Source organism: Anguilla rostrata, chromosome 2 (genome assembly GCF_018555375.3).
Source record: "Anguilla rostrata isolate EN2019 chromosome 2, ASM1855537v3, whole genome shotgun sequence".
In the NCBI taxonomy this organism is placed as follows: domain Eukaryota; kingdom Metazoa; phylum Chordata; class Actinopteri; order Anguilliformes; family Anguillidae; genus Anguilla; species Anguilla rostrata.
The window spans coordinates 52,866,470-52,894,348 of record NC_057934.1 but is presented as its reverse complement, the minus strand read 5'-3'; the positions used below and the strand labels follow the sequence as shown (position 1 = coordinate 52,894,348).

The window sequence follows — 27,879 nt, the reverse complement described above, 5'->3', positions numbered from 1 at the left end:
TGAAAACCTGATCAGAGCTCAACCCACTGTACAGATCCTGCTCGGCCTGCTAGGGCTATACACAAATCTGATATATGTTCAGCGTCGCAGAACACAGCAGTCAGAATATTTTTAGTCAAATAGTTATCTTTATATCAAAGAAAGCTGGCCAGTCTTTTGCCACCTGTATGCTATAGTCAGGGGACAGTTTTAGATGACCATCATGTACTTTTTTCTGTGGGCTGCCCGGACCACCTTCTCTTTGACTGTGCAGTCACTAAACATCACCAGCAATGCCCTGGGTCTCTTCTTCTGGCTAGACTTGGCAGCACAGAAGGTCCAGTGCTTGCAGTTGAGGCAGCTCTGGTAGGATCTCATTCCCCAGAATTTATTTCAACAGGTTAGCTGAAAAGACCATGACTTGTGCACCCTCTGCCTTCTCAGGGAACCCCAAGATCCTTATGTGCTGATGCCTGGATTGAGTCTCGAGCAACTCCACTTTGGCCAGGTATATATTATCAGCCCCAAGTTTTTTGTCCATATTTTCCAGCTCTGTCACCCGATGACACTGGTTGCAGATTTTTTTTTACTTTTTGATTTTCTCTCCTTGGGTGTTTAATCAGTAGCTCAGTATAAGATGTTTTCAGCTTTTCAAGTGACTTTCCTATTTATTTTGTAATTGCTTCTGTTATTGCTTCTTTCAATCAGTTGCATAAAATGAGGCAATCTCTGACAAAGTATCACCGGGCTCAGGATCGGACTCCTCTTGCACTGTTGATTGAGACTTCAGTTTCTTCTGAGCCATGGTTAGCTGCTTAACGTGATGCTTGGCATACTAGGTAGCTAGCTTGTCTTTAGCATGTAAAGATTAGCTTGCTGGTTCTTCTCTGGTTGGAGATACAGTGTTGCACTACTCAGATAACAATACTTCATAGGTAAAGACAATATATATTATAGTTAATTCTAAAGCATTATACGGCAATACATTACAGAGTGATGGAACAAACACAATGAGTGAAGAGTAAAAGGCTTTTTTTTTCTTCTTCACAGAATAAAACACATTTGCCCATGCAGGTGGTTGATGGAGAGGTTTCACCCTCCCAACCTTCATGTAAACAGCAGGGGCATTCTCACTCTCCACACGCGGGCCAAGATTGAAGAAAGGCCCACCCCAAAGCGTGTTTACATCTGCATTGCAAAGATGCTTAATGAGTGCCACCTGCATCACAGATAATGAATGAATTCCATACAAATTCCCCTAAGATGTGGAGGGAGAAATCTGGATGGTCTTGGTACCTCACATCGGTTTACTGTGTGTGGTTACCAATTACAATCTGGCAATAATTCAGGATGCTGCTGTCAGAGTGTCTCATAATTATGTTGTCGCAATGTTAACATTTGCATAAGGTAGAGGGTAGTTAATTTGTGACAAAAAAATATATACTTTTGATATATATATATATTTTAAATAAAGGATAACATTTTTTTCTTTTTTTCTTTTTTCATCTTGTTAAAGTACAAAATCAAAGCTAAAAATGCGGTATCATACTACTCATAAAATACATCCTAAACCAGGAACCATTGCATGAAATTGTTCTATTTGTGTAGCCCCTAGCGCAGTGCTTCTGGTATGGGACAGGTTTGGTAATAATGGTGTTTAAAACATAAATTAATAGAAGTATGAAGAAGACATCTCATTCAACCTCTGATTTATCTCTAAAACCTTTTTCATTCTTCCACTTCCCTAATTATTTTGGCATGCCTCTCCCATTACCATGTAACATAAACAACACTGCTCTCCCTATTAAAATATAACAATAATACAGTATCTCAAGAGATGCCCCTACATTTTGATAGCCCTCATTAACAGGTACTTCTGGCCAGCTAGCTATCCCACAACATACATGTATGACGTGTATCAGAAACCCACATAGGCTCAGATTTGTGGTAAGAAGGTCATGACTGCAAAGAACGGATCACTTTAGGTGTGCTGAATGCTGTGTGTTGTAAAGAGAGATGGAGGATTAGTAACCTGGTGATAACCGTTGTAGTCCATATTTCCAGGCAATGGGAAGCCAGGGGCCAGACAGAGTTCTCCTTCCATCATCTCTGGCTTGATGAACTCCTCCAAGTAAGTCCTGCACAACCTTCTGTCCCAGTCATCTGTGATGTGACCTCCATACATAATCTCCCCGAAAAGATAGCGTAGGTCATCATATGGCACCTGGAGTCAATGACACAGAGGTCCCATCACAAACACTTGAGTCAGTTACATATTGTATATATGCAATTAACTGATAAAATGCCCTTCAATCCCTAACAATATATACGTTAAAGCAGTTTCATAATATATATATTAAAATACAATACATTATAAATGTATGATATCTAAAAAATGTATTACAGTAAGACCCACTTGTAAGCATACTGGATCTAACCAAATCGAGTGATAAAAATGCATAGGACAAAATTGGTCTCATTCCAATGCTGTGTATGCAAACGGCGTATAATACCAAAGGACTGTTTCTATGAATAATTTTTTTTCTCAGACAAAACATTAAAAATTCACAGAAATGCAAAACCCATTAATGTCACATTGTTCTTTTTCACTTTTATTTTCAGCATAATAGATTAGTTCATGAAAGGCATTTTCATTTAAAGTCTTGCACAGCCTGTCCAATGTCTCAGATCATCACATAAAAAGTAAACAAGGTTACATGAAATAAGAAGACAAAAGAAATGAACACTTAGAATAGTATAACAGTCTTAAAATGAACCATATTAAAGCCTTCGAACATGCCCAAATCCTCACTCTGGACACTCTATCAAATACAGGGACAAAATATATACGCAGTGAATAAGAACTGGCAAGCCGGGATTGAGTGCACAAAAAAAAAAAAAAAAAAAACTGAAGCAATCGTTTTTCACTGAGGTTTATCAATGTGTTTACAAAATTTTGTTAGTTCATTAATTAATTAGTGAGTCAGTTAATTTATGTCTATCAGAAGTTCACTTGGCAGCATTGGTGTTTTTGTCATACATTTACAAACTGGCAATCCAGAAATATAACTTTAATTCCTAACAACTGAGTTTGAAAATATGTCACTTTAAAGTTTCAGTTGAGTGGACTCTGCTGCCAGGTGGCTGATACAGCTGAGATTTAGGTGCAGCATTGTGCTGAGGTTTGTGGGCTGGAAACGATCATAATGTGAGCAAATCTGTCTCACAGTACAGTACTATAACTGTTGTCCTTAGCTGTGTTATTAATATGTACAGCTTTGTTCAGGGATTGAAGTCCATAATTAAGTTAATAAAACATCTGAAATTTCTCAATACATATGTGCATTAACTTAAAGAACACTCCAGTTATATGAATATGTTGCTTGTAAAAATAGGGTTAAAGCAAGAAACAAAAGTCTGAGCCTGAAAATATTGAATTGCACATGAATATAAAGACCTAGAACCCTTTATGGAACTAATGCAGTTAAAAAAATAAATAAATAACTGAAATGCAACATCTCCATGGAGAATAAAGGTTATAAAAAATGAAGAACTTTAAAGTGCTCCCTTCTTGCTTAACATGAAATAAATGGACATGCCATCTGTATAAATAATAACATTACATTTAATAAGGACAGTGAAATTTGTTTAACTTTAAATTGCATAAAATGATAGAGCTCTTATTAAAAATGATGTCATGATGACACTAACAACAGCTCCCACACGATTGAATGAATAAACAGAACGACTGCTGATTTGTATAATCGTGTTCATATGTTACTGAAGTGTCATTGTGAATGCCATGCCCCATTTTGGGGGAAGACATTTAACTTCCCCCCGCTGAAAACAACACTAATCAGGAAGGAGACAAAAAAGAATGAAAACGTAAAAAAAAACAGTTTCTGTGTTATGAACTGCACAGCCAACATACTGAAAAACTCCTTAAGGATACAGGCTATTATGAGAGAGAATGAGGAAGGAAAGCTACGGAATCCTGCATCTCCACACACTTATATCTGTGGAAAGCACTTTCTAACAGGAACATAATCTTCACACACAATATGGATAATTGTAACTACAGAGTTCAACAATAACACTGCCGCCCGAAACACAAGAGCTCACTGTCCTGATTTGGCAAGTGTGTAATTATTGTGCTCAAACTGCCCTCATTAGAGAAATTGCTAGGCAGGTAGCTAACGATCTTCTGAGAAGCCAAATGGTAAATTACATGTTTACAGATGATCACTAGCATATAAGTCCAAATAAAACAGACCAGCTATTCCTAGTCTCAGGAATCAAACACCACAGAAATACAGTTATTAACTGCTTATCAACTGATTATCTTAAGGCTGACAATGCCTGCAATGTACAATTTACCTGACAATGCAAAATGCCTGTAATGCAATGACAATAATGGAAAATCTCATATCCCATGCGCTAACACCTAAGTGTGATGTTTTACACTCTATATGCTACATATTACACAAAATTGCAATATGTAGCAAATAAATATATAGTTTAAGAAATAACTATTTTGGGCTCTCGGTACCACACTGACATGTCAGAGGCAAGGAAACCTGTTGATGGTTACATCACTAGCTAGGGAGATGAGGGAGCGGAGCATGACCATCAGACCAAATCAAATTTTACATTGAACCTCAGCCACTGGGTAGAGATGTAACATAATCAGTAGACATTAGTTTTATACATCATAAAACACATATTTCACTGTTTTTTTAAATAAAAAATAAGAAATTGTTGTGTCTCAGCGCACTCCCGTTTGGTTTTCCCCCAAAAGGGGGCATGAACTGTCAAGTACCCAAATGTGCCATGGTGTACGGATAAACAAAATTGGTTAAGACACCCTAAACAAAAATCCACGTGCAGTCATTGTTGCTGCATTATTGAAATTGCATTACAAGCCAATAATTTATATAATATTTATTTCATTGATATAAAACAGCTATACAGTGAAAATCCGGCATAGTGCCAGAGAACTTCAAGCCCTGATAAAATATTCTGGAACAGGTTATATTCTTACAAGCATGTTGCACTGTACATAAGAATAAGACCAGCAAGAGCATATAACATATTGTTGTTCTATTCATATACAGTCAATATGGATATGTCCATATGGTTAAGTCGCTCTGGATAACAGCGTCTGCTAAATGCCTGTAATGTAATGTAATGTAATATAGCCACTAGCCACAATACGCAAAAAGGGACAGATCAATTCCAAGTGAACAGAAACCACTAAGATGTCTGAAAAACAAGCAAAAAATTTTGATAATACTTGTTGAGAATACATGAGCACTAGTTCATGAGGCACCAGTACCAGTCCCATGAATACTAGTTAATTTGACAAATCTCCACTAGCAACTCACGTGTTGTGCGTCACACATCAATGACACAGTTGTCAAATTCACACCTTACAAAAAGCTGTTTATATATAAGAAACGTGGGTCATGTAAGGATAAGCCTGCAGGGAAGATTGAGCGTGAGGACTCAGTACTACATCAATAAAGTGCTGCGCAGTGGGGTTACTATCAATCACTGTAAGTGGAGTTCAGCAGCAAACAAATACTTCTGTCTAGGCCATTTAATTTGGACCTCCCCATTGACTGGTCTGCTGTACATAAAAATGAATTGTACTGTTCTGTACGTATGTGACACAGTTGCTGATGGCTATCACAGCATTACACAAAACCTTGACTCACTGATATAGAGAAATTGGCTCCACTCCTGGCATGTCCTTCTGAGGTGCTGCTGACACAATTCTGGTGCATCAGTAACCATGAATGAGTGCTGATCCTCTGTGTGGTCACCTGGCCTTAGAACAATGGTAGCGGCCTCCATACAGTTACTGCTGATGTATGGGTGGTTGTGAACTAGTATTTTTTATGCAACGGATCTGGCAGTGCATATATGAACATGGGGCACTAAAATGGCTTTTTTATAGCCAGGAAATGTGACATCTTTTTCATAGCCAGGTGATGTGACTCTTGGTCTCCAAGACCCTGTCTGGCCATTGACTGACTGCTTCACAGTCACTTAGAATAAAAGAGTTTAGAAACAATATGTAAACACTCCAGCGAGTAATTGACAGTTCAGGCTCCTTTGAAGTTACCTTACATGTTACCTTACATTATTTCTAGATAATACACCTGTAAAGTGAATGACTTTTTCACGAAGTTATCCATATCCTATTCAAATATTATCCTCTTTATATTCTCAAATACAACACAATATGTATAAGTTCATGGCTATGGATAAATGGTACTTTATGAGAATTGTAGCTACCATATCTGACCTGTGGAAAAGCAATTCAAGTTTGACTCTAGTTATTGGACGTGCCCTGCCAGGTTGTCTTTTGCTGAATTTGCTGAAACTAAGCAAAGACATAGATTGCCAATGCATCATAAATATGCCTTAGCATGGTCATTTTATAATATTTTTCGAATCCTGCATAGTCTGCCTTTCATAACACAAAAAAGAATGACCAGGAGTGGAATCAACTGGGTTATAATCAACCAATGTTAACTGAGCTGGCTTTTACTAAATGGAAATAACTGAAAGGAAATAACCCTTATACTAGGTAATGTTTTATTTATATCTTAGGCAAGTTACAGCCAAAAATCTATCCAAACATCTGATTATAATAAAATACAGTTAATGATAGCAACTTAAAAATGGAGGCAAGCTATCTAATGACTGCTAGAATTGCTCCAGAAAAGGTAAAAACCACCAAAACCTCTCATCAGTAAGAAGGTGGCACGATTAGCTAACCAGCTTTTAGCCAAGTGCTTAATGGAGGACAATTCCCTTTCTGTCCACTAACGACAACAAATATTTTAACCTTAGAAGCAAAACTGTTTATTATTATATACATATATATATATATATATATATATATATATGGCTATGGTCGGGTTGCAGAACATGGCCAAAACGCACAATGTGCAACTAACATGTTGGATATTTTGATGATAACATGAAATCAGACAAGAAAAATATATTAAATTCAATATTTATATATTAAATAAAATTATCATTTATATAAAAATGTATAAGTATAATAAACTACATCCCTACCTACCCACCCAGCTTCCTACCTACCTACCCGCTCACTCAAAGATGGGCTTTTTCACTCTCCAAAACAAAATAATTAAGGGATGGTAGGTGCTGACATCCCTCCAAAATAGAGCAATATACCAGAAGTTATTGTGCTTTTTACAAAATAATTTTCAATATGTGACAAATAACCACCGTTAAACCGTTTAGACTGAAATTGGCACTTCATGTAGAACGTGTCAACGACTTTGTTTGCATGCTATCCAACATTTGAGGGATGAGGGTGTTAGATATATTCATCCATAAAAGTCATGAAAGGGCGTATGCTATCTTTGATACTGCGGCTGCAGTGTAATTTACATTTTGACAGCTTTGGCTGTTATAGCCTTAATACTAGAATGGGGAACACACATGCACGCACGCACGCACGCACGCATGCACGCACACACACACTTGATATAATGAATCTTTTAGCTTTTAACAAACCTTTGAAACTGCAAGTATGCAGAGGCCTTAAATTAAATAAACAAATTGTATCTCAATAAATAATGTGATTTAACCTTTCTATTCTGTTCAACTGTTTTTTCAATTATTTAAAAATATACTTCTCTGTTTAGCTTAGAACTACTTTATCTTTCTCTTTTATGGTAACATGGAAGGAGGAAAAAGTCAATAACTGAAAATGTCATAATCGTAATCTGTGCTAATGTGGTTTTGCAGAATGCATGTGCTTCTCACCTTGGCGTTGGCCTCCAGGTAGTTGTACAGTACATTCACAGAGATGGTGAGGTCTCCTGTATTGAAGGGATAGCTTCTATTCCAGCCCTGTGGACCAAATTTTCGCCTCTCTGCCACCACCGCGTGAAAGTAGCACAAGGCGAAAAGAATGCTTTTAAACTCGTTCTCCCGGGCGCACATCTCCAGTGTGTCCTGGAACACAAAATTTTGTATATGCATGATACAATATCCTGCAACAGGTAAGTTTCAACCCATTAAAAACGACACATTTAACACAACAATTTTCTCCATTTTCCATCTTCTCTCATATAAAAAACCGACTTGCTGCAGTGTGTTTTCCTGGGACAGGCAGATGACTGGACACCAATAAAGCAAAGTGTCTCTTTTAACTGTGACCACTTGTCAAGGACTGCAACTTCTACACTCCAAAAGGCTCGTTATTTCAGATGGCTTAAATAAAAATGAAAGACACTGTAATATCTAAGGGGAATACTTCAACAAGCATGCCAATAACCCTGTTAAATGTTTACTTGACTGTAAATTGCAACTGTAAATTCTTTTCATTTCATGATGTGTCAGGCAAATAGTGTTAAAAAGAAAATCTCCTACAAGCTCTGTGGAGGTTAAGTCCAAACTAGAAAAAGGGGGTAGCTGTGCTTTGATTTGATGTTTTAATATTCTGTCCACAGAAAATTTGTAATGTTTCAGAAGCTAGGCACCCATTCTCTTTTTAAAGGCTGTCTTCTGAAGACACAAGGGCACACATAGCCTCGGGTACATTTTAGAACATACTGACTGATTTCTGACCGGAAAATATGTTTTCTGAGGTGCCTTGTTTGTTCTGCATCAGTCTACTACTAGCCAATGGTATTGTGGCTGGCTGCCGCATCATTAACATGCTCAGGGAACTGGTTCAGCGCTAGTGCAGGTAATTGGGCATGAACACAGAGATAGCTGTCAGATAGAGGTACATCAGTTATTGACACACAGTGGCTTCCTCAAGCTAGAGGCCGCTAGTTTTTCACAGCCGTGTATTTCCACCATGATCACAGCACCGAGAAGAAAGAGGAGAGGGCAGAAGGAAAAGAGGGCATGTTATTAGACACCATCATTCATGTGCTGAATTCTGAATGCAGTCTGAGTCATGCAATGCTGCCAATTACTCAGGCAGGGACAACAGGTTGGCTTCCTTGAATTCCTAACAGTTGAACATATAGAAACATGGGGAGAGAATAGGCATAGAGAATGATGGAATATCTTTACAGGTTAAAGAAGCTTCATGTGCTCCCTCAGTTTTAGGTGCACATGTCAAAGCAGAGGTCTGTAGTGAGCACATGATTCTAAAGCCACCCTTACAAAGCATTGGAATTAAATTTTGTTTTGTTTGTGGCTATACATTGATAGCATCAGCATCAGCATCCACAATGTGTTACGTTGCTTTCTTAAACATAAGTGGAATACTTCATTACAGAAAAGAAGAACCTCATCATTACAATTTAAATTTATACCTTATAGCAGCTTTTTTCAAGAAAGAGACAACACAATAATCTATTTGCAAACCATGCACAGTTTTGTGTTACTTTTTCCAGTATTTTCTATTCAAGAAATTCAGCTATTTTCTTTACTTATGAACCACTCAAACACATAAAGATTTCAATAGCATATTTCACTAACAAATATTGATAATGGTCAGTGGGTGGAAAAGGACACATGATGACATGTCATTGAGTCTCCTCCTCTGAAAAGGTCAATATAAAAGCAATTGCAATTTTCTGGCTAACTGCAGGATTACCTGAGAGATATGGGGGTTTTAGGTGGTTATCATATCATTGATTAGCTATCAGGGTTTGCATGACTGGAATATCTTCTGGCTACCTCTGCAAACTTATCAGGAATGCAGCAAGATCACAAATGTTCTGCTATCGGAACAGATAACAATCTTTGCCTTGGGTATGAAATGGGCCACATGTAAGTGCTCAGGTAATGATGTTTCAGCATTGCTTGATAAGATGTACATTGTCAACTGCAGATAAGAAGATCAATTGTTCCTATACTCAAATTGCTACAATACTTTGTCAATAAACAAAATGAGCTTCAATGTGTCACCATCAATGCCTCATTTTTTAAACTCCCTTTGGTTACCCCACAGTTTAAGACCTCTACAGGCCTTCAATGGTGAAGTATAGACACAGACTCAACATGAAAGAAATTTAACAGCGATATTTGCTTTGTAATTTCACAATCCACTCATACTAATTGATTATTAAATAACCTTTACGGGCTTGCTTTTTTTCTTCTTCAATGCAGACAGACTGTCATTGATCTAAAGCGATGCTGGTGAGCTCTGAAATATGGAAAATCCATGTAATAACAGAACTCTTTCATCTGTGGCAGAAACACATGTTAATACACATTCCCCGATTTTGCTAAACCCAATATTGAGTCTCCATATTATAATCCCTAAAACTGAGGCCAAGGCTGGTGTGCTTTGGTGTGGGACTATGGGAATATCTCTCTTAGGACTATGCTGTCCTCTTCTTGAGAATTACTGCACTTCAGTCCCTGATCTTTGCACTTGTATTTGCACTGCAAGTTGCTCTGGATAACAGCGCCTCCTAAATGGCAGCGAGTGAAGTCACCTGGTTGAAGTTGTCCAGGGCCTTGTGAAGGTTGGCATGCATGCCTGTGGGTGGCTCGTTGGTAATCTTGATGGAGTTCTCCAGGATCCCCTGAGGGATGATGTGCCCCTCCGGCGAGCCTGATGGCTCGGCACTGACGAAAACACGGAAGTCCTGATGACTGCCCTCGCTGTGCTGTTCCAGCTTCTTCTCCAGTGTGCTCAGCCACTTGGCCACCAGATGGATGTTCTGCCCAAAACACCAGACACTCAGTAAAGCACAGTATAGCACAGGACAGTGCGGTTACAGAGAGGAAGAGAGGGTACTGCATAATAAAATGTGGTACCAAGTGCTAAAAATACAAACTGCTACTGTGAAAGTTATTGAACTTTATTGCAAATAAAAGCTCTGGTTTAATAATAAACAAATGCACATAATACCCATGAACTCCATTAAAATGCAGTCAATATCTTCAAGATTTCACAGCAGATTAGCTTGATGTGTTTTCACAGAAAAACAACAGAAAATCTGTTACAGAGTACTTGATATTCTATTGGCCTTATTATTCTTCTTCCAGATAATAAAAAAAAAAAAAATCTTTACTCTCAGGATTACAGAAATATTCAAGCTGCCAATATTTATTGAATGCTGTATTTTAAAGGTGCTTTTCAGATACACTGAAATACAGATAAATATAAATACATATTTTAAGAAACAAGCATGAATAAATTTGTTTCAAACTTAAAATGTATTCCACATCTTTTAAAAACTGATCAAGGAAGGGTACGCAAACACAGGGAATGTTTATAATATAAATTTCAATCTGGTAATCTAAAAAGAAAACATTAATAATGAAACAAATTAATCCATAAGCCTTTTGGTTTTTCATTTTATAATTGGTTAGTTAATTCATTCATTGGGTGAATGATTTCCGATTTGATAGAAGTTATATTTTATTTCCTATTAAGAATTGATATCAATGCTACATGAGCTCAGACATGCAATTATTAAACTGTTAAATACAGTTATCTATTACTTAGGTAATTATCTTGATAATGGTTGCTGAGAGAGAAGATACTAGTTTAAAGTTGTGAAAAAAAGGCTTTCTGTTAATCTAAACCAAAAACCACAATTTTCTCAAATATATTTGGACAAGGACATTATAACAGTCAAAGAAATTTTCAAAGCAAGTCACTAACCTCATTGCTTCTTTATGAAAATGTGAACATGCCTTCCCTTGCAGAGCAGGAGGGGACAGCCATTTGATAATGACACTCTTTATGAAAACAAACAATTCAGTGTGCTGTCTAAACCCAGAGACACTACTCCCTACATTCTGGACACCAGACAGTGTTACATCAATAGGAGGCTCCCATCTGGGGAACTGCACCAGCTGCGCATACACCTGACACCTATATTCGATGTAGAAAGACCTTTAAGCCATTTACAGCCCCTGGAAGTATGCCCATCTTTCTGCTACTAGAAACAAATACTACCCCTAGAAGACAACAGGATGAAGGTTAAGTGTGTTCTCCATGGTAATAATAACTACAATTACTGATCTAACAATATTTGCTAAAAATAATAAGTCAGTTACTTATAAATCAGTTTTATATAGCAGGCTTAGAAAAATATAGGTTTACTAGCAAGAGGGCACTGAGAATTTAGAAAAATTCACTTGGCTTTTTTTATTCCATATTTGGAATAAATCAAGTTTTATCAATTATTAATTTGCATTCAATGAATGAAAATGTCCAGATATGATTTAGAATATTTAGTAGTTCTTTAGGTGGATTTTTACAGGCTCTATTGATATCTTGCAGCTGGAGGAATTAATTACAGCCTATAAAATCCAGTCACCAAAAACACAGAGGCTTTGTCACTATATTCTGCTGACTGAATGAAAAAGGCTAGTCTTCTCATCATGAGAGGAATCATTTTAACTCTAGCCAAAGGCAAAGAAAAATAAGATTATTTTGTTAAGAAATATGCCCAATACCTGCATTGAATGAACAATAAATCGTATTTATTTGTAATTATTTTTATAGTTTGTCCATTTTGCACATTTGGCGGGCAACACAAACAGATGACTCTTTGCATCTGAGGAAAAACTACTAACAACAACAACCCCCCCCCCCCACCCCCCACAAATAACAAAAGGGATACTAGAAACAATTTCCCCCCTACTCCGAGTTTCAGAGATGAACCAGGGCAAAATATATGATGCAAAACTCATACAATCTTGATACCTATTGCCCTATGGGTTACTGAACAGCTGTGCTCGGCCATGACCAATGTCCCATCAGTGTCCATGAACAAAACACATAGGGCCCTATTTTAACAGACAAGGCGCAACTGTCAGGCGACTGGAACAAAATACTGGGGAGTTCATTTTCTGAACCAGGATTTTCCACCTCTGGATGACTCACTAGAGAAATAATTCCTCAGCCAACCAGTCCCTGCTCTCGTGTGCATTTTTTCATCCATTTATACACAGCTGTTGCATTGTAACATAAAACACAGATGGACAGATACTGAAGCTGGATATTTCACTTTGGTATAAAATAATTTTGTGGAGCCACCCCTTTGTATATGCATAGCGAATCTGAATACTAGTGGCATCAGCTGCCCCTTTGGACTGTTAATAGCATCACCGTTCCTCCCATTTGTGAAGTTCCAAATTAACTCCCATTCATTTTTGGGACCTCGCCTAAATTGATTGTTTTAAAGCACAAACTGACTACAGATGATAATACATAAACCCAGATAGCAAGTGACTCTGAACCATAATTTCTGCAGATCCGCCCCGGAGTCGCTTGCTATCTGGGAAAGCAATGTGTTTTTCTTAATCAAAGGTACATTTGTGTGAGCTGATAAGTTGTATTCAGGGTTAGGTTAGCTATAAATAGAGAAACTCTTTTCAGATATTCAGGCTACTGCTTAATACAACAAGCTGTACTTTGATTTAGTTTTGTTATGATGTAGGCCTACACACCTGCACTTGTTATATTACTTGTGGGAGTATAATGTGTTAGCAAGCTATTCTGTCATATATTCTATATTCTATAGTTCGGTTGAACATGGTTATTGGTCTCACAAGAATGTAAATACAGCTTCAGAAATGAAGAGCTTTGTACCAGATTGTAGATTTTAGCTCTCCATATAGTTAAGGATACATCACATAGTTAAAAGAACAGAACTTTTTGCCGGATCTTCTTTTTCTTTTATAAGGCAATAAAATGTAGAAAATGTGATTTAAAACTACTAATTTCAGCAAGGTCCCTAAAATGACTGGGAGTGAATTGAGGCCCTGAAAACCAGGAGGAACGGCAAAGCTTTTCACGGCCAGCAGGGACAGCTGATGCTGTTATTATTCATGCAATGCGAATACAATGGGGTAGGCTCCACAAAATTAGGTTACTACCAAAATGAAATATCCCTTTGAACAGGCTAATTATTTATTTTCCGTATAATTTGTTAAAGCTTATCTTTCCTACCCTACAATTAGTTTACTGGTTTTAAGCCAAGTTGGGTGTTCTTGTGCGTAGGCTAGCTGTTCAATAATTTAAAAAAGACTAATAACAAAAAATATTGGTATCGAATCGGACAATACTTTACGTTACCATACTTGAATCGGATCAGGAGACAAAAAACCTAGATCAGGACATCCCTACTTTCAGCTACAGTAATACTATAGTCCTTTTTTTAAGAATACATTTTCTCTTAAAGGCTTGAAAAGGCTAGAATTTAACTCTATAAAATAAAAGATAAAACTGCTCTTAAAGGCTTGCCTTACAAATAGAATATGCATGCTTAAAATTTACACAATCAAATCAGTGATTTAAACGAGTACATTTTACCATATATCTTATTGCTTTTGCATTTATGCTCAATCACTGGTCAATGAATATATATGGGTCATAATAGGTGAGATGTTTGCTGATTTAAGCCACTGGATTTCCAGAACTGTGGGCATTTTCTCCCCAATCTAAGTGATTGATTTGCTGTTATACAGCAATGGAGGTTTGCCTTTCTCTCAGTTGGCTGGAGAGTGTGTGGTGCAATATAATTAACCTTCAAGGGAGGGGGATTTTCCATCACCCATAGATCTTCTGAGCAAAACCTGAATTCGTAAGTGGGGTGCAGAGCATTATAGGAGCGCTTCATTCAGGAGACTCCCCAACCTGGGCCGACAGTCACAAATGATAAAGTTGAATAGGGCTGTTGCCAAGGGATACATCATTTTAAAGGCATTGATTGCCATTTTTATGCAAGGGTAATTAAGCAACTGCTTGTCTTTGCAGTCCTGGTTCCGCAGTAAGGATAACAATTTTGCTAATTGCATGATTTAACATCGGGGTGGTCTCCTGTGCTTGGTGCTGCCATTCATACCTGCCAATAAAACCCAGTAAGATTCCACAGGGAGTTTCACCCACAGACAGCTTTAAATGGTGGGTGGTGCCTCCAGAGCTTCTGGAAAGCCTTGCCTTTTATTTCCCCAATTATAATTGAGATTTAAAATATCAGTTACTTTACTGTATATTAACTGTAAAACAGGATTAGATATTAGCGGATAAAATTATGTAAAAAAAAAAGGAAAATAAAAATGTTCTAAAACAAAATTGTATCAGATGAACAAGCAATCAACGGAAAAAGGTCTGTGCCTTTCAAACGCAAATAAACTTGGTTCAATGGCTGTAGATTATTTTTAAATAGTTCAACATTTGATATATTCTACAGTACAGGCATTAGGCGATTCAATTGGCAAGCACTTTCATACCCTCCTGAATATAACTACACATATACCTGTGCCAATTCTCTTTAATGGTAAAATGTAGAGTCTTATGTCTTTATGCTGTGACATTTAAAACAAATGTGCCTAGTCTAATGGACTCATTACTGAACTACAGTTCTCTTCCTTGAGCAGGTGATTGGACAGCATAGGATTGTGGACACTTTTCTCTCCTTCAGTCACAGCAGGACCAATTAGGTCATTAATCACCCAGGGGAAGGATTCTGCCACACTGCGTAAATGCACACTTTTTTTTCCTACATTTGCCATGGATGTTTTGGCATCACACATCTGTCAGAGTGATTCACATTAACTGAAGTTTATCTCCACTGGAATGACCAGAAATTCCTTTCCTAATGAGATTTAATTAACAGGAAATTGCTTTCAAAATTATCTTACATGCATCTTATCCACGTAAGATCCATGTAATCTTATTTTATCTTATGACAGTAAAGGACAGTTAAGGCTGCGTACCTGCAATATGACCCAATGCCCCTCTCTGGCTGCCAGATCCAAGGCTTGCTCGGCCACCACTTCCTGCCCCTGTCCCAGAGACACGTTGTGGAAGTTTCCGCTGTCAAAGGTATAGCCCAGTTTTCTTCCTGAAAGAAATAAGTTTTAATATTTGTGAAGAACCCATCTGTTTCTACAGAGAAAATTGCAGGAACACCTCCCGGGATATATCGCAAAACTCTCACAGCTTCAATTTTTGCTGTCCTGCTACTCCAACAAAAAACAATGGTAAGAAAAAAATTGTGTATTAACTTGAATTGTATGTCTTTCACTGACTTACTGATAATAATAAGAATAAAAAATTTCCACTGGTCTCAGCACAGCACAGATAACTAGGATTGCCAGTTTATCTGGGGCACATGATCCAAAATGATTTCAGCTTACATATAAAATTACAGCCAACATCTACCATAAGAATCCCAGTGGGATTACTGTAGGCGTTGGATAATTGCAGTCACCTGACTAATTATGCAATTACTGATCAACTGTGACCCTAGTAAAAGCAATTAGGTGACATAATACACCAGGCTAGAGGAATAACTGGGTGCAACAGTAACCTCCTGGTACACTGTACACCATGTCAATTTATGTTGTAGTTTGCAATGAATCCACACAGACACACAAACAGCAATAAGATGCCATTTACCATGAAAAAAAGCATCAACTGCACCTGACAAAAAGAGGGGATCCTCTGTCAGTGAAAAACAGAATTGAGTGTTGGACAGGTATCATGCAAGATTTGATAGATGCATCTCTGCTGCAAGCATTCCACTCGAAAAAGTTGACAATCCTAAATTATGTGCATTTCTCAATATGCAAGTAAGAAATGATGGGGCTATTCCCTCCACAAAACTTCAGAAGTGTGCCGTCGGCTGACTTCCATAAAGAAAAGATAGACAGCGTGTCTCTGATCAGACGAGTCAACAGATGGCACAGACAATCATGTTTTTCTTTTTTCTGAAGGGAAAATCAATGTTATCATATAGGGCCCTGTTTTGGTGACAACTCGTCGGCTGTAAATGTAATATTTGTTGCTTGCACCAGGTTTGGTAGTTTTGTGGTGTGCAGTAAATCTGCTTGTCTCAACATGGATTGGGCGCCGCAATAGGGGGCATGTCAATAGAAATATTTGGTGATGCTACAGGGAGCACGTTTATAGAGGACACATTTACAGTGGCTGTTAGGGGACAGTGGCTATCCATTGAAATCGTGGCTACTTAATCCACACATTGGGCCTCATTTATCAATATTTTTTGTAAAACCGTGTGTAAACCTATACGTAATCAGAAACAAGCTAATAAATTCTGCCGAAAAACATATTTTGTTCAGTACTGTAAGCAGGGGAGTGTCAGGGCTGGGGTGAATACTGCTGCAATGGCACTTCCAAACTACTCGATTACAAATAATTAGCACACAAAAAGACACCGTACGGACACTCAGTGAGTTGTACAACAGAATGCTCTATCCACCTCTTCCTGAGAGATGACTGAATTGCAGGTGAGAGAACCCCAGATAACCTGGCGTCCCTACTCACAACACCAGTGAGCAAATCTATGCCCCTGTGAGCTGCTTTTAGCAACATTCATCACAATTCAACACAATGAATATAAGCAACGTGTGAAAAGTAATTACATGTATTAGAGACTGGACTGGTTTCAGTCAGTCATGGTTCCTCTGGATACTGCTAGCAGGAATTCTCTTTTTTACATTTTTCAACACTAATAACAGCCTGAACAGGTGATTATAGAACTGACTATAACTAATGACCAAGGCTTGTCCTGTTTTTCCACACCACCAACAGACAGGTCTCCTGGGTGATTCAGGGAAGGTCTTGATAGAGGGACAAGTATGTTTACTAGTAATTACATGTGCACCGATAAATATTCTGAAATCTATATCAGATATTTGCCCAGATATCAGTTTTTCTCCTCATTATTTCTCTTGCTCTTGGATAACTACAGTGTATTTTTCTGCACAGACAGCTATGCTGGCTTTTTCGTTTTAGTTTAAAGTAATTGGAGGTGTTTTGGGGTAATGCACCTTCACATGAGTAATTTCATATGTCTTATAAATACGTTTACAAATCTTGAACAATCATTCAGTTTCGTAGAACATGCATTCAAATCCTGAAGTTTACCAATTTGATAATTTAACACAGTATGTAATGCTAGCCATGGGAGCTCTACTGGTACATTACACATATGCATTTATTATGTTTTGCTCACATATTCGTGATGTATGACATATGTTGTAGCTATGCTCTGCGTTAGGCCAAGAAGACAAAAATGGTAAATTGGACGACACTACTATTACTCAGCATAATACTGTTTTTTTCTCATTGAGGAGTGACCTGGTTGAAATATAATACAAAAAAAGAATGAGATGTTGCCTTTGCAGTCACACTTGGAAAACAAGTTTCCAATGTATTTCAGCAGAGATTTGCGAGGTTACCATGTTTCTCCACATCCTTTAGAGGGTCAACACCAGGAGACAGGATAAAGAACATGGGAGTCGCTGGCCCAGATTCTTCAAAGGAGACTGCAAAGTCCAGAGATCTGCCCACAACATATTTACTTCCCAGTTTCTCCTCCACAAAATCCCTACAGGACAAAGCAATTATATATTACAACCACTTTATAGCCTGGCTTCATTCACAAAGCTTCACAATATGTAGCTAATATGTATATCAAACAGTATAACTCCAGTGGAGTTTGAAAAACTTTGTAAAACGCATACAATGATCCTCTGCCAAAATTTGAACTGACAATCTACAAAGCATAATGACTTAATAATAGCATTCACTGTGGCCATCTCTAATCTTTTAAAGGCCATGAGGGCTTAATAGTCCTATTTCTGCTCTTCATCACAGACATGAGATCATTGATCTCCTCTCCTGGTAACAGTTTGTCAGCTTCTGCTTCTTTCACCTCACAGCGTAGGTCATTCGGTCAGGCCTCATGGCCCTCATCATGCACAGCCTCTGAAGGGCCGTCTTGTTCTTCCACTCCTGGGGGAACTTCTCCTTCTCTGGACACTCGGATTCCACAAACTTCTTCCAACGCTTGGCTGACCCCTCCATATCACGGTCTAGGTTCCGGAACTCATCCATGGCACACAGAGCCTTGGGGGAATGGTGTGATGTGTTGGAAAAAAGGTTAAAAATAGAGTATGCTGTATAACTAGCAGGGAACGTAGTAATGCAGCATGCACGCTTTATTTATGCTACATCTAAACCAACATTAAGACATTAAAATGAGTATGAATATGTTGAAAATACAAAGGCGACTGTAGGAAAGCTATATTTAAACAAAAAGAGTTCATATATTTTACCCTCATTCAAACAACAAATGTAAACATTCAAAAAAATATAAATAACTATGAGAAAGACTTGGACTACAACTGTAAAGGCAAAAACACTTCAGATAACAAATCTAATCAATAGCAATATACTGTAAGCTGTCTTTGTGCTCAAAATGCTGAACAAACATTACAGTTTCTTTCTAACAGACAAGGTGCAATCTGCTTATACTGCAAAAAAAAACAAAGGAGTTTTTATTGCTTGCAATATTTGATGGCATCTCTGAAGAACGGTACCTCTTCTCTTTATGCACACAGTGCAGCATAAACACTGGCTGCTTAAAATCTGCATAAATATTTCCAAAAGCACAATGTTCACTCATGCCAAGCTGTTCTCTAAGGCTTTCTTGTGGAAGCATTTAATCACAGTACAGAACATGACCCCTATAAGTACAGCAGAGCAGTCCAGTTTGTGTATCAATCAATTCAATCATTTAGCTGGGAGTCAATTTCTAATTGTTACTTTATAATAAACAACATTAGCATCTTTACAACCAGTCCAGAAAAAAAAAAAATTATTTTGATAATTTAAAAAAAATATATATTTTCAAAGTGTGAATTGAAAATAGAAAAAAGGACTAAAATATGGCAAGTGGTCTTGTGTCAAAGTGATTTAATGCAAAAATAAGTATTTATGCAAAAATAATTTAACTACTGAAGTTAAGGAATGTACACAATAGCATTGCATTTTAATGTTAATTCTGTACTCTTTAATGTAACTGGATCTTGCAGCTACAAACCTACCTTTCACTGTATAATATAATTTCACGAATAACTATATTAACTGGATATATTTACAAATACTAATTATGCTTGTTCATAACTACACTCACTTTGGGCCGTTTATCTTTCAGGCAATCATCCTAATTCTATAAAGTATACAGGAGAATTATCCAAAGTTGATTTAAATGTATGCAAACAAAGAAAGTAGGCAACGCCACAGCCTGCAACGCTTACTCTTGCAACACTTAATCAAAGGTGAAACGGTTAGTTGCACTGTGAAACGATTTTCGACAGAAGGCTGGAGCCACACAAACCATGAATATTGCTCTATTCCCTTCATTGCCCTTGATATAATTACAGGTTTTCATGAAGATAATACTGTGTTGCCATATGCCACGAGAGATACGGCAATCAAAAGCAGAACATTCTTCAGGAGATCTACTTTATTAAATTCTCACTAAAATCACTGTAATAACTGGAACGCTTTCAGAGGCTGATTATAAATGTTTTCCATTGTGCAATTTTCAATCATAGCAACATAATCTAATAATATTCAATGATGTGGTTCATGTCTTTCAGCAGTCTCTGAAACAAAATGAAACCTTTTGTTAAGAGTGCAGCACTTTATATGAATATAACCTCTGCTACAAACTGAACCATCTTCTCTTCTGACACTGAAACCTACAATTTACTCATTATCAAACCTAAAGCTAACAATCTTTTCCAGATTTTATATTTATATAAAACAGATATATAATAGACACAATACACAATGATTACCACACTAAATAGCTTTTGGATATAATGTTTTCTATTCCCATGGGCATCTCTACTCCCTCTCATCATCATTAGATCTGCACATAATGTTGATTACACAATGAAATCACAAAGCAGTGTGATAAAATACAGCACATTTAATTAGATGAAAGCTTTTGGTGCAATAGAACTAAAGGATGCATTACCCTGAACTGAAGGGATGGTTTATCTAAATATTTTAGGATTTCATTTGAAATATTCATGGCCATGAAAGCTTAAGTATAAGCTCTTTGACAGGAGTGTAAACAAACGTGCAGTGGTGTCCTACTACTGAACACCATATGTCTCTACCCGCCAACTCAAAACACATTCCACTTGACTTCTATGGGTCAGAGAACATTCTCATTAAAACATTCTGTGTCAAAGGGGGGTTGGCCACTATAAATAGCCCTATTACCCACCTATATGGGTGCAGGATCAGTTTAGACCGAGAGAATCTAGGGGGTCTTCCTCTCATATGTCTAAATTATGTTGCGAATGTAAAAATCACAGTGCAACTTATGGTAGTGGGAACTTCATAAAGACACTTCACTTCAAATTTCCATTCAGATTCTGTGATTTGCATAGTAGAGAGTAACTGTTCACCGACGATTCACCTTCAGTAAGTCAGCACATAATCAATATTCCTGCAAATAGACTTCAAGACTATTTTATTAAATAAATAAATAAATAAATAAATAAATAATGAAACAGCACTTCATAGACCAAGAAGCCTTTATGTCGTTTGGGTTCATTAATATAAAGATCTGTCTCCACTCTCAACCAATATAACGGTAACAATCTATCCAGAATTGCTGTAAAACGCATATAAAGTATCATATTTAGCATTCAAACTGAACGGAAATTATATATGAATTCATGAGGAAACAGGTAATATCTGCAGGAAGGATATGACAGGAGTGCTTCATCCAGGACACAAACAAAAAGTCCAGGCTGAATCATTTACAATGTTGCATGTGCATGGCTGCACTGTGTAACAAGATATTAGCTATTTGAGGTCTGTTTCATCACCAATATTTATTTTACCCTCTCCTCTCTATCCTACTCACAACTAATAATAGGAAAGGAAAAGGGGGAAAAAATAGTTGTGTCGGAACTTCAGAAGTCAACAAGAATGTTGCATGAATGTTGCCTTTAAATCAGAATTGGTGAACAGTTAGATGGCTGACCAAGCAATGTGAATGACATACAGTATATTGCCTAAAAATTAAAATTTATATTTTTATATTACAACAGATTCTTATTCTCCACATTTTGTTAAAATATAAATGGGGAAATTGCCACAGCAACAGAGAGCTAAATTAAATTACCAAAAAGCTATTGTTTTGGCCTGGTGTTAAACAGGGCTGTATGCACTACAACAAGTCTCCTAGGACATACTTCCATGGAATTTACAAATATAACCACTTCAAATTGGATATAGGATAACATAGTAGACCATTATTAACATTTAACTGATGATGTACATATGCACTCAATAAAATGAACATAATTTGAACTGTACAATTCAAATAAAGCATTGCTCTTTCACAGCCTGCTCATAAAAAAACAAAAGATCAAAGAAATGTATCAGCATTTTATGCCTATAAGAGCTAATATTGTCCTGTTAATAAGCTATCAAAATGCATGAAAGCATTTCTCAACAAAACTCAATTATTTACCTGAAAAGCTGCACCACTACTTGAGTAGTTAATACAATGCATTTACCATTCTGAAAAAAAAAAAATAGAAAGGACTGACATCTTTTACAGAAAACATAAATGTTATTATTTGAAAGGAAGACAAATTATTGTATATAAAAACCCAACAAAATTTGCTTATTTTTCAATGAGCTAAACCTATTAACTTAAGACTGGCATTAAATATCTAGCTTTTCTTTAATAAACTTAGCCTGGCTCAAAAACAGCCTTACAAAAGACGCTCACCTTGATCCCACCCCAGGAGTGACTGGACAGGAAGTCAACGGGTGAGGACAACCCAGGTTGAGCAGGGTACCTCAGAAGGAAATCCAGTTCTGTCGGGTTGATCTCTTTATTCATCAGCAAAATCTGAATTTTATTCAGAAACAAAAATTACTTCAACAAACATCCTACATTATTCCAACATGTAATAACCTCTTTACCAGATCGTTCGAAGAGCAAAGGTGATGCCCTAAAATAACAATAGGTGCGAGGTACCTGGAAGGCGAGCTGGGCGGTGTACGTGAGTTTATCACACTCAAAGAGGCCACGTGTTGTGTACTGGAAGACAGACGATGTGATGTTGTCGATGAGATTGGAGACCCGCTGCTTCAGGGTTTCATCCGGAGGTGCCTTCAGCACAGCGTTCTGGAAGACCACGCTAAAGGCCTGCAAACACAACAAACACCGACTGCTCACCGGCCTTTCAAACAGCAAGCTTTTTATCCTTTAAGAGACTGAGTAATTTATTGGCAACCCCTGCAAGGTCATAGTGACTACTCTGTTCTCTATACTCTGTTTATATATCTTGTTCTCCTCAATATCATTTTTGAGACACAAAATTAATTAAAAATGTGTAAATGCAAATGCCTCTAAAATTAGTATCCATTAAATCAGAAAAGCTGTAGGAAGAAAAGAAAAATAAAACAATGCGCAAACAGGGCTTGCAGGTGACAGTTAATGCTCCAGTATACCCCTGCATTATCTGTATATGATAATGAATCTGTCATACATTTGCGTATTCAAACTACCTCTGTATATGTTATATAATAATATATGATTTTAAGAGGCTTTTATCCAGCATCCCGTGGAGGGAGGCTGCTGATATATTCATCTAATTGGTCTTGGCTGAGTTCTCAGCTCTAAATCCCCACACATCCTTGCAGAATATATTGATATGTGAAAAGTGCCAGTATCCCGTACACAAGAGTGGTCTGGTTTTATATTGGATACTATACATCACAGGTGTGGATTCCAAAGTGTTCTCTCATGAGAGTAGATGACGAGATAAAAGATGTTAACAAGAACATTACTTCATTTGGAAACAGCAAACACATAAACCAGTGCATAAACTAGTCAGGCATACTCCAAAAAGAATAACTAATCAGAAAGAAAAAATAAAAAACAAAGTAACAGTGATTCAATAGATGACTTTCAGCAAAGATTCATTAGAAAGAGTACCTTCAAAGAGAACTGATACATAGGGTGGATTTTATTGAGGTCGTTCATTATGAAGTACAGTAAGGATGCTCTGGCTGCTGCAGGCCGGTAGTGCTCCCTTGCTTCATTGATTTTGGCTTCTGTAACCTTGGCTTCTTTTACCTACAACATAACCAGTGGAAGAGAGTGTGCTCACACAGCAAATTAACCATGATTACCATAATCATTAATATGTCTGGATTTGTATCTGGGGAGGAAAATCATAGCAATTAACGGCTACACAGGATACACAATCCAGTTAATATAAAAATACACGCAGAATGATATTCCAAAGAGACTACAGGGAGAAGAATTAAATGTAAGTGTGGGAGCTAAAAGGAAACTGTGACAGTCTGGCTGTGGTACTCAGCACGTACCTGATGTCACATACTGTATATTGTGCTTGACACTAAGAATGCAAAAAGCACCAAACTGGTGCAGATGCAGCTGTCTGAAGGGCAGATTGATATTCTGAAGTACTGTGGAGTTTTGCAAGGACGTTTGCACAAAAGTTGGTACTGTTACATCTGTTTTTAGTGCTTGCACTGGGTTGGCAGAAAAGGAGTGTGCAAACACACAGCACAGGGGTGTTAACAAACATAAGTAGGCTTAAAATTCTTCCTCCAGTAGCATAGCCTTAGCAGAGAGGCAACCATGAGCAATGTTACATTGCCAAGGCATCCACACACAATGTGTCGTGCTTGCATCCACAAATGGATGCTACTGCAGTTACAATATCATTCTTATCCTATCATGATATATTTACTGTACAAATCCTTTCTTATGTTAAGTTCAAGAGACAAGGTGCATTTTAAATTCACATCATCAGTTAAGTAATTTCCCTCCCCTCACAGATCAATACCATCAATGAAGTCCTGTAGTTCACACATGAATAACAAGTAAGAGCTGGAAAACAGAGCATGCACTACATAAACAAATAAACAGGGGCAGGAGATGCAACTGCCTTAAGGAAAAGAGAAAAGAAGCCTGATTGGCCAGTGCACACTCACACCTTTGCTACACCATCAACATATGACTTAAACACTGCCTTGATACCCCTTGTGCATCACTGTGGGTTAGGCTCCTACTACTATCATACTTTATTTGGACAAAACTTGTTTTGATCTGCACCAGTGTTTGTCCTAGCACCTGCATCCTGAAAATCGAGATGATAAACCAAAAATATGGATGGTTTCTCCAGTTCTGGGAAAATGCATGTGTGCTGGGCTTGAAAATTCCTTTGAAATGTAAGTTTCCAAGTAAGCTGTGAGTGAAATAAGCAACTATTTTCTCTTTATTGAATGTCCAGATGAAACAAGCAACTATTTTCTCTTCATTGAATGTCTAGATGATCGATTACTGCTCATCTTCTATGTAGGTATCACAGAGATAATACTAACACAAATAGACCACGATTTCCACTTTCTTTTAAGCATAATGAAACCAGAAACATTCATATTATGACACACTAATGTCCTTTTTTGCCCCCCCCCCCCCCCTCCCCCATGTTGAAAGGATGCCTGATTCTGCTAGTGTTATAATATAGAGGGGGGGAAATATATATATATATCTCTGACTACTTGCCAAAGAAGCCTTTCCAAATGCACAGAGGTACTATAGATTAGCAAGTTGTCTCCTTGTCCTCAGGCTTCATTTTTTAAAAACTGTAATGTAGTTAAAAAATAAAAAAAACAAATAAAAAAAAAACTGTCACTATTGAGGCAGGGAGCCTTAAGCGTGGATCCTTCAGAGGAAAAGAGTTTGGAATTCTCAAAAGGATAAAAGAATAAACATCTTTGTTCTCATTTGAGTTCCTCAAAGCAACAAAAAGCAGGGAGCCACCCCGATTGTTCAAATAGCACAACATGTTCTTACAACTAGCCCATTAATCATCAACACCATAGCATGACATGAAAGTCAGAACACTTCTCTGCATGAATCCATTCCTTTATAGGGGACCAATACCTAATGTTTTTTTTTCCATAAATGAGTACTTTACAGGTGTCAAAAGGTAGGTTTACCTCAGACAGCTTTAAAATAATTACTAAACACCTCTGACTCTCCAGCTAGAGCTTTTGTGGTATTACATTTAGAAGTGATGAGGGCTAGCTTTGTTGTGGTTTTCACTGATCTGTTCAGTTTTTAATAACATCACATATGAGAATTCACGCACATGCATGCACACAAGCCCACACACACACACACACTCACAAAGGTCCAAAAGCTGTCAGGGACTTGTTTTCAATTTTGCCAACAGCAGGAGTTGTGACAACCTTAAAATACCTGTTTGTTATTGTTATTGTTATGAGACAGTGTGTGCTCCAACAACTGCTGGGTCTTCAGATTTTAAAAGTTTTTTTATGCCAGCATACTTGCAATGTCCCCATTAATCTTGTTTTGAACTCACAATGAGTTTACAGCAGAAGTAGGAAATTGCAAATTCTATCATGGCCACTTTACCTTCTCCTCAATTTCTGCAGCAGTTCGTTTGGTTGTCTCTAGGTTTTCCACAAGCTCTGTGTCCCCGAGGAAGTTCCCAGAGGCAGAAGAAAGGCGGGATAGGAGGTTGTCCTCCAAAGTTTTCAGGGTAATCTTGAAACCATTCTGCTGCTTTGTGAGGCAAGACTAGATAAGATTCATAAAGGGAAAATTAGATTTCTGTATTCAGTACAACAGCACAAAAGAAACAAAGGCTTTTATACCTAATCACTGATGGTGGTCAAACAGCAAGTCTAGTTCAAGTTTTGAACTTTGTTTTCCCTTTAAAGTCACACAAAAGTGCATTTGGAAAGTTTGAATTCACTATAATAACTGAAATATCTGAATCTGTCCACATTAAAATACTGCTGAATTCCCTGTTTTATAGTGTACGCAATTAGGCCTTCACAAAGTGACTTGCAGAACAGAGAATTTTATGAAACAGAATAAATAATTTGTACACATCCATATTACATACTTGAGGGAAACAGTAGGGTTTTTTTTATTTATTTAAAGCCTTATCAAGGAAAGCGCTGGCTCAGCATGGAGCCCTTCATAAAGACATATCATTACCATTACCATCATAATAAGTAAATTCATTAAAATGTAAAAGATTAAGCTGTGGATTGATTCTGTGAAATATAATTTACCATCAGCCTTAATAGCAACCTTTCATAGTGGACAACAGGACAATTGGAGGACATCGGAAAGGGAATGGTGATCAATATGTATCTGATAGCTGAAGACATGAATGGAAGCCCTGTTCTCTTTTTAATTTAAAAAAAAACTAAATTTCAGTTTACTTTAAGAAGCAATTAAACACCCCCACAGCATGGAATTATTTTAGAAACAGAAAAAGTGGATCAGAACCATTAAATTAATATCATCAGAGCAGGAGACGGAAACAGAAATCACTTGAATGAAATCAAATTCAAAATATAACAGTTGTTAGGCCCTCTGCTCATTATAAGCTACTATAGAACAAGTTAAGAAAGAAGATTTATAGCCAGACTAATCAGACTACCATCAAATTCTGTGAAACTGAGAACTAAAATGTATCACAGGAGTGAGCATAAGTGGTGGCAGAGTGTTACGTCGTCTCTGTGTGGTCGCATTGAATTACATTACAAAAGAAAATTCGTAGAAAAACTGAACACCAAAAATCAGGTTTTTTTTTTTCTCCCATTTTCTCCACAGTTTAGTCGTACCAATTCCCTGTGTGAATCACGGTCCTGGTCGATGCGCTATCCTCTGTTGGTCTGGGGAGGGTGTAGACTACCACATGCCTCCTCCGATACATGTGGAGTTGCCAGCCGCTTCTTTTCACCTGACAGCGAGGAGTTTCACTGGGAGAGCGTAACGCGTGTGGAGGTTCACGCTATCTCCCCTAGATCTCCTCCCTGCTGGACAGGTGCCCCGACCAACCAGTAGGAGTCGCTAAATCAATGAACAGGACTCATACCCTCACCAGCTTCCCACCCGCGAACACTGCTAATTGTGTTCGTAGGAATGTCTGACCAAGCCGGAAGTACAGCTGCCGGGGATTGAACCCGGTTCTCTGCTGTAGTAGGCGAGTGCTTATACCTCTGCACTACCCAGACGGCCCAGACCAAAAATCAGGTTTACCTCAAAAATG

At 37.6% G+C, this 27,879-nt stretch overlaps 1 protein-coding gene across 1 annotated transcript in view; it reads right to left on the bottom strand.

Annotated features, from left to right (window-relative positions):
* dnah9 (dynein, axonemal, heavy chain 9) overlaps positions 1-27,879 on the bottom strand; it is a 123,709-nt gene that overhangs the window by 19,616 nt on the left and 76,214 nt on the right. Inside the window, exons 56-65 of the mRNA XM_064323062.1 lie at positions 26,226-26,390; positions 23,748-23,888; positions 22,785-22,955; positions 22,533-22,655; positions 18,639-18,832; positions 18,163-18,311; positions 15,673-15,800; positions 10,428-10,655; positions 7,789-7,980; positions 2,012-2,203 (exon numbers count right to left, since the gene is read on the bottom strand). Coding sequence (XP_064179132.1) covers positions 2,012-2,203; positions 7,789-7,980; positions 10,428-10,655; positions 15,673-15,800; positions 18,163-18,311; positions 18,639-18,832; positions 22,533-22,655; positions 22,785-22,955; positions 23,748-23,888; positions 26,226-26,390 — 1,683 coding nt within the window. The remainder of the gene's footprint in view (positions 1-2,011; positions 2,204-7,788; positions 7,981-10,427; positions 10,656-15,672; positions 15,801-18,162; positions 18,312-18,638; positions 18,833-22,532; positions 22,656-22,784; positions 22,956-23,747; positions 23,889-26,225; positions 26,391-27,879) is intronic.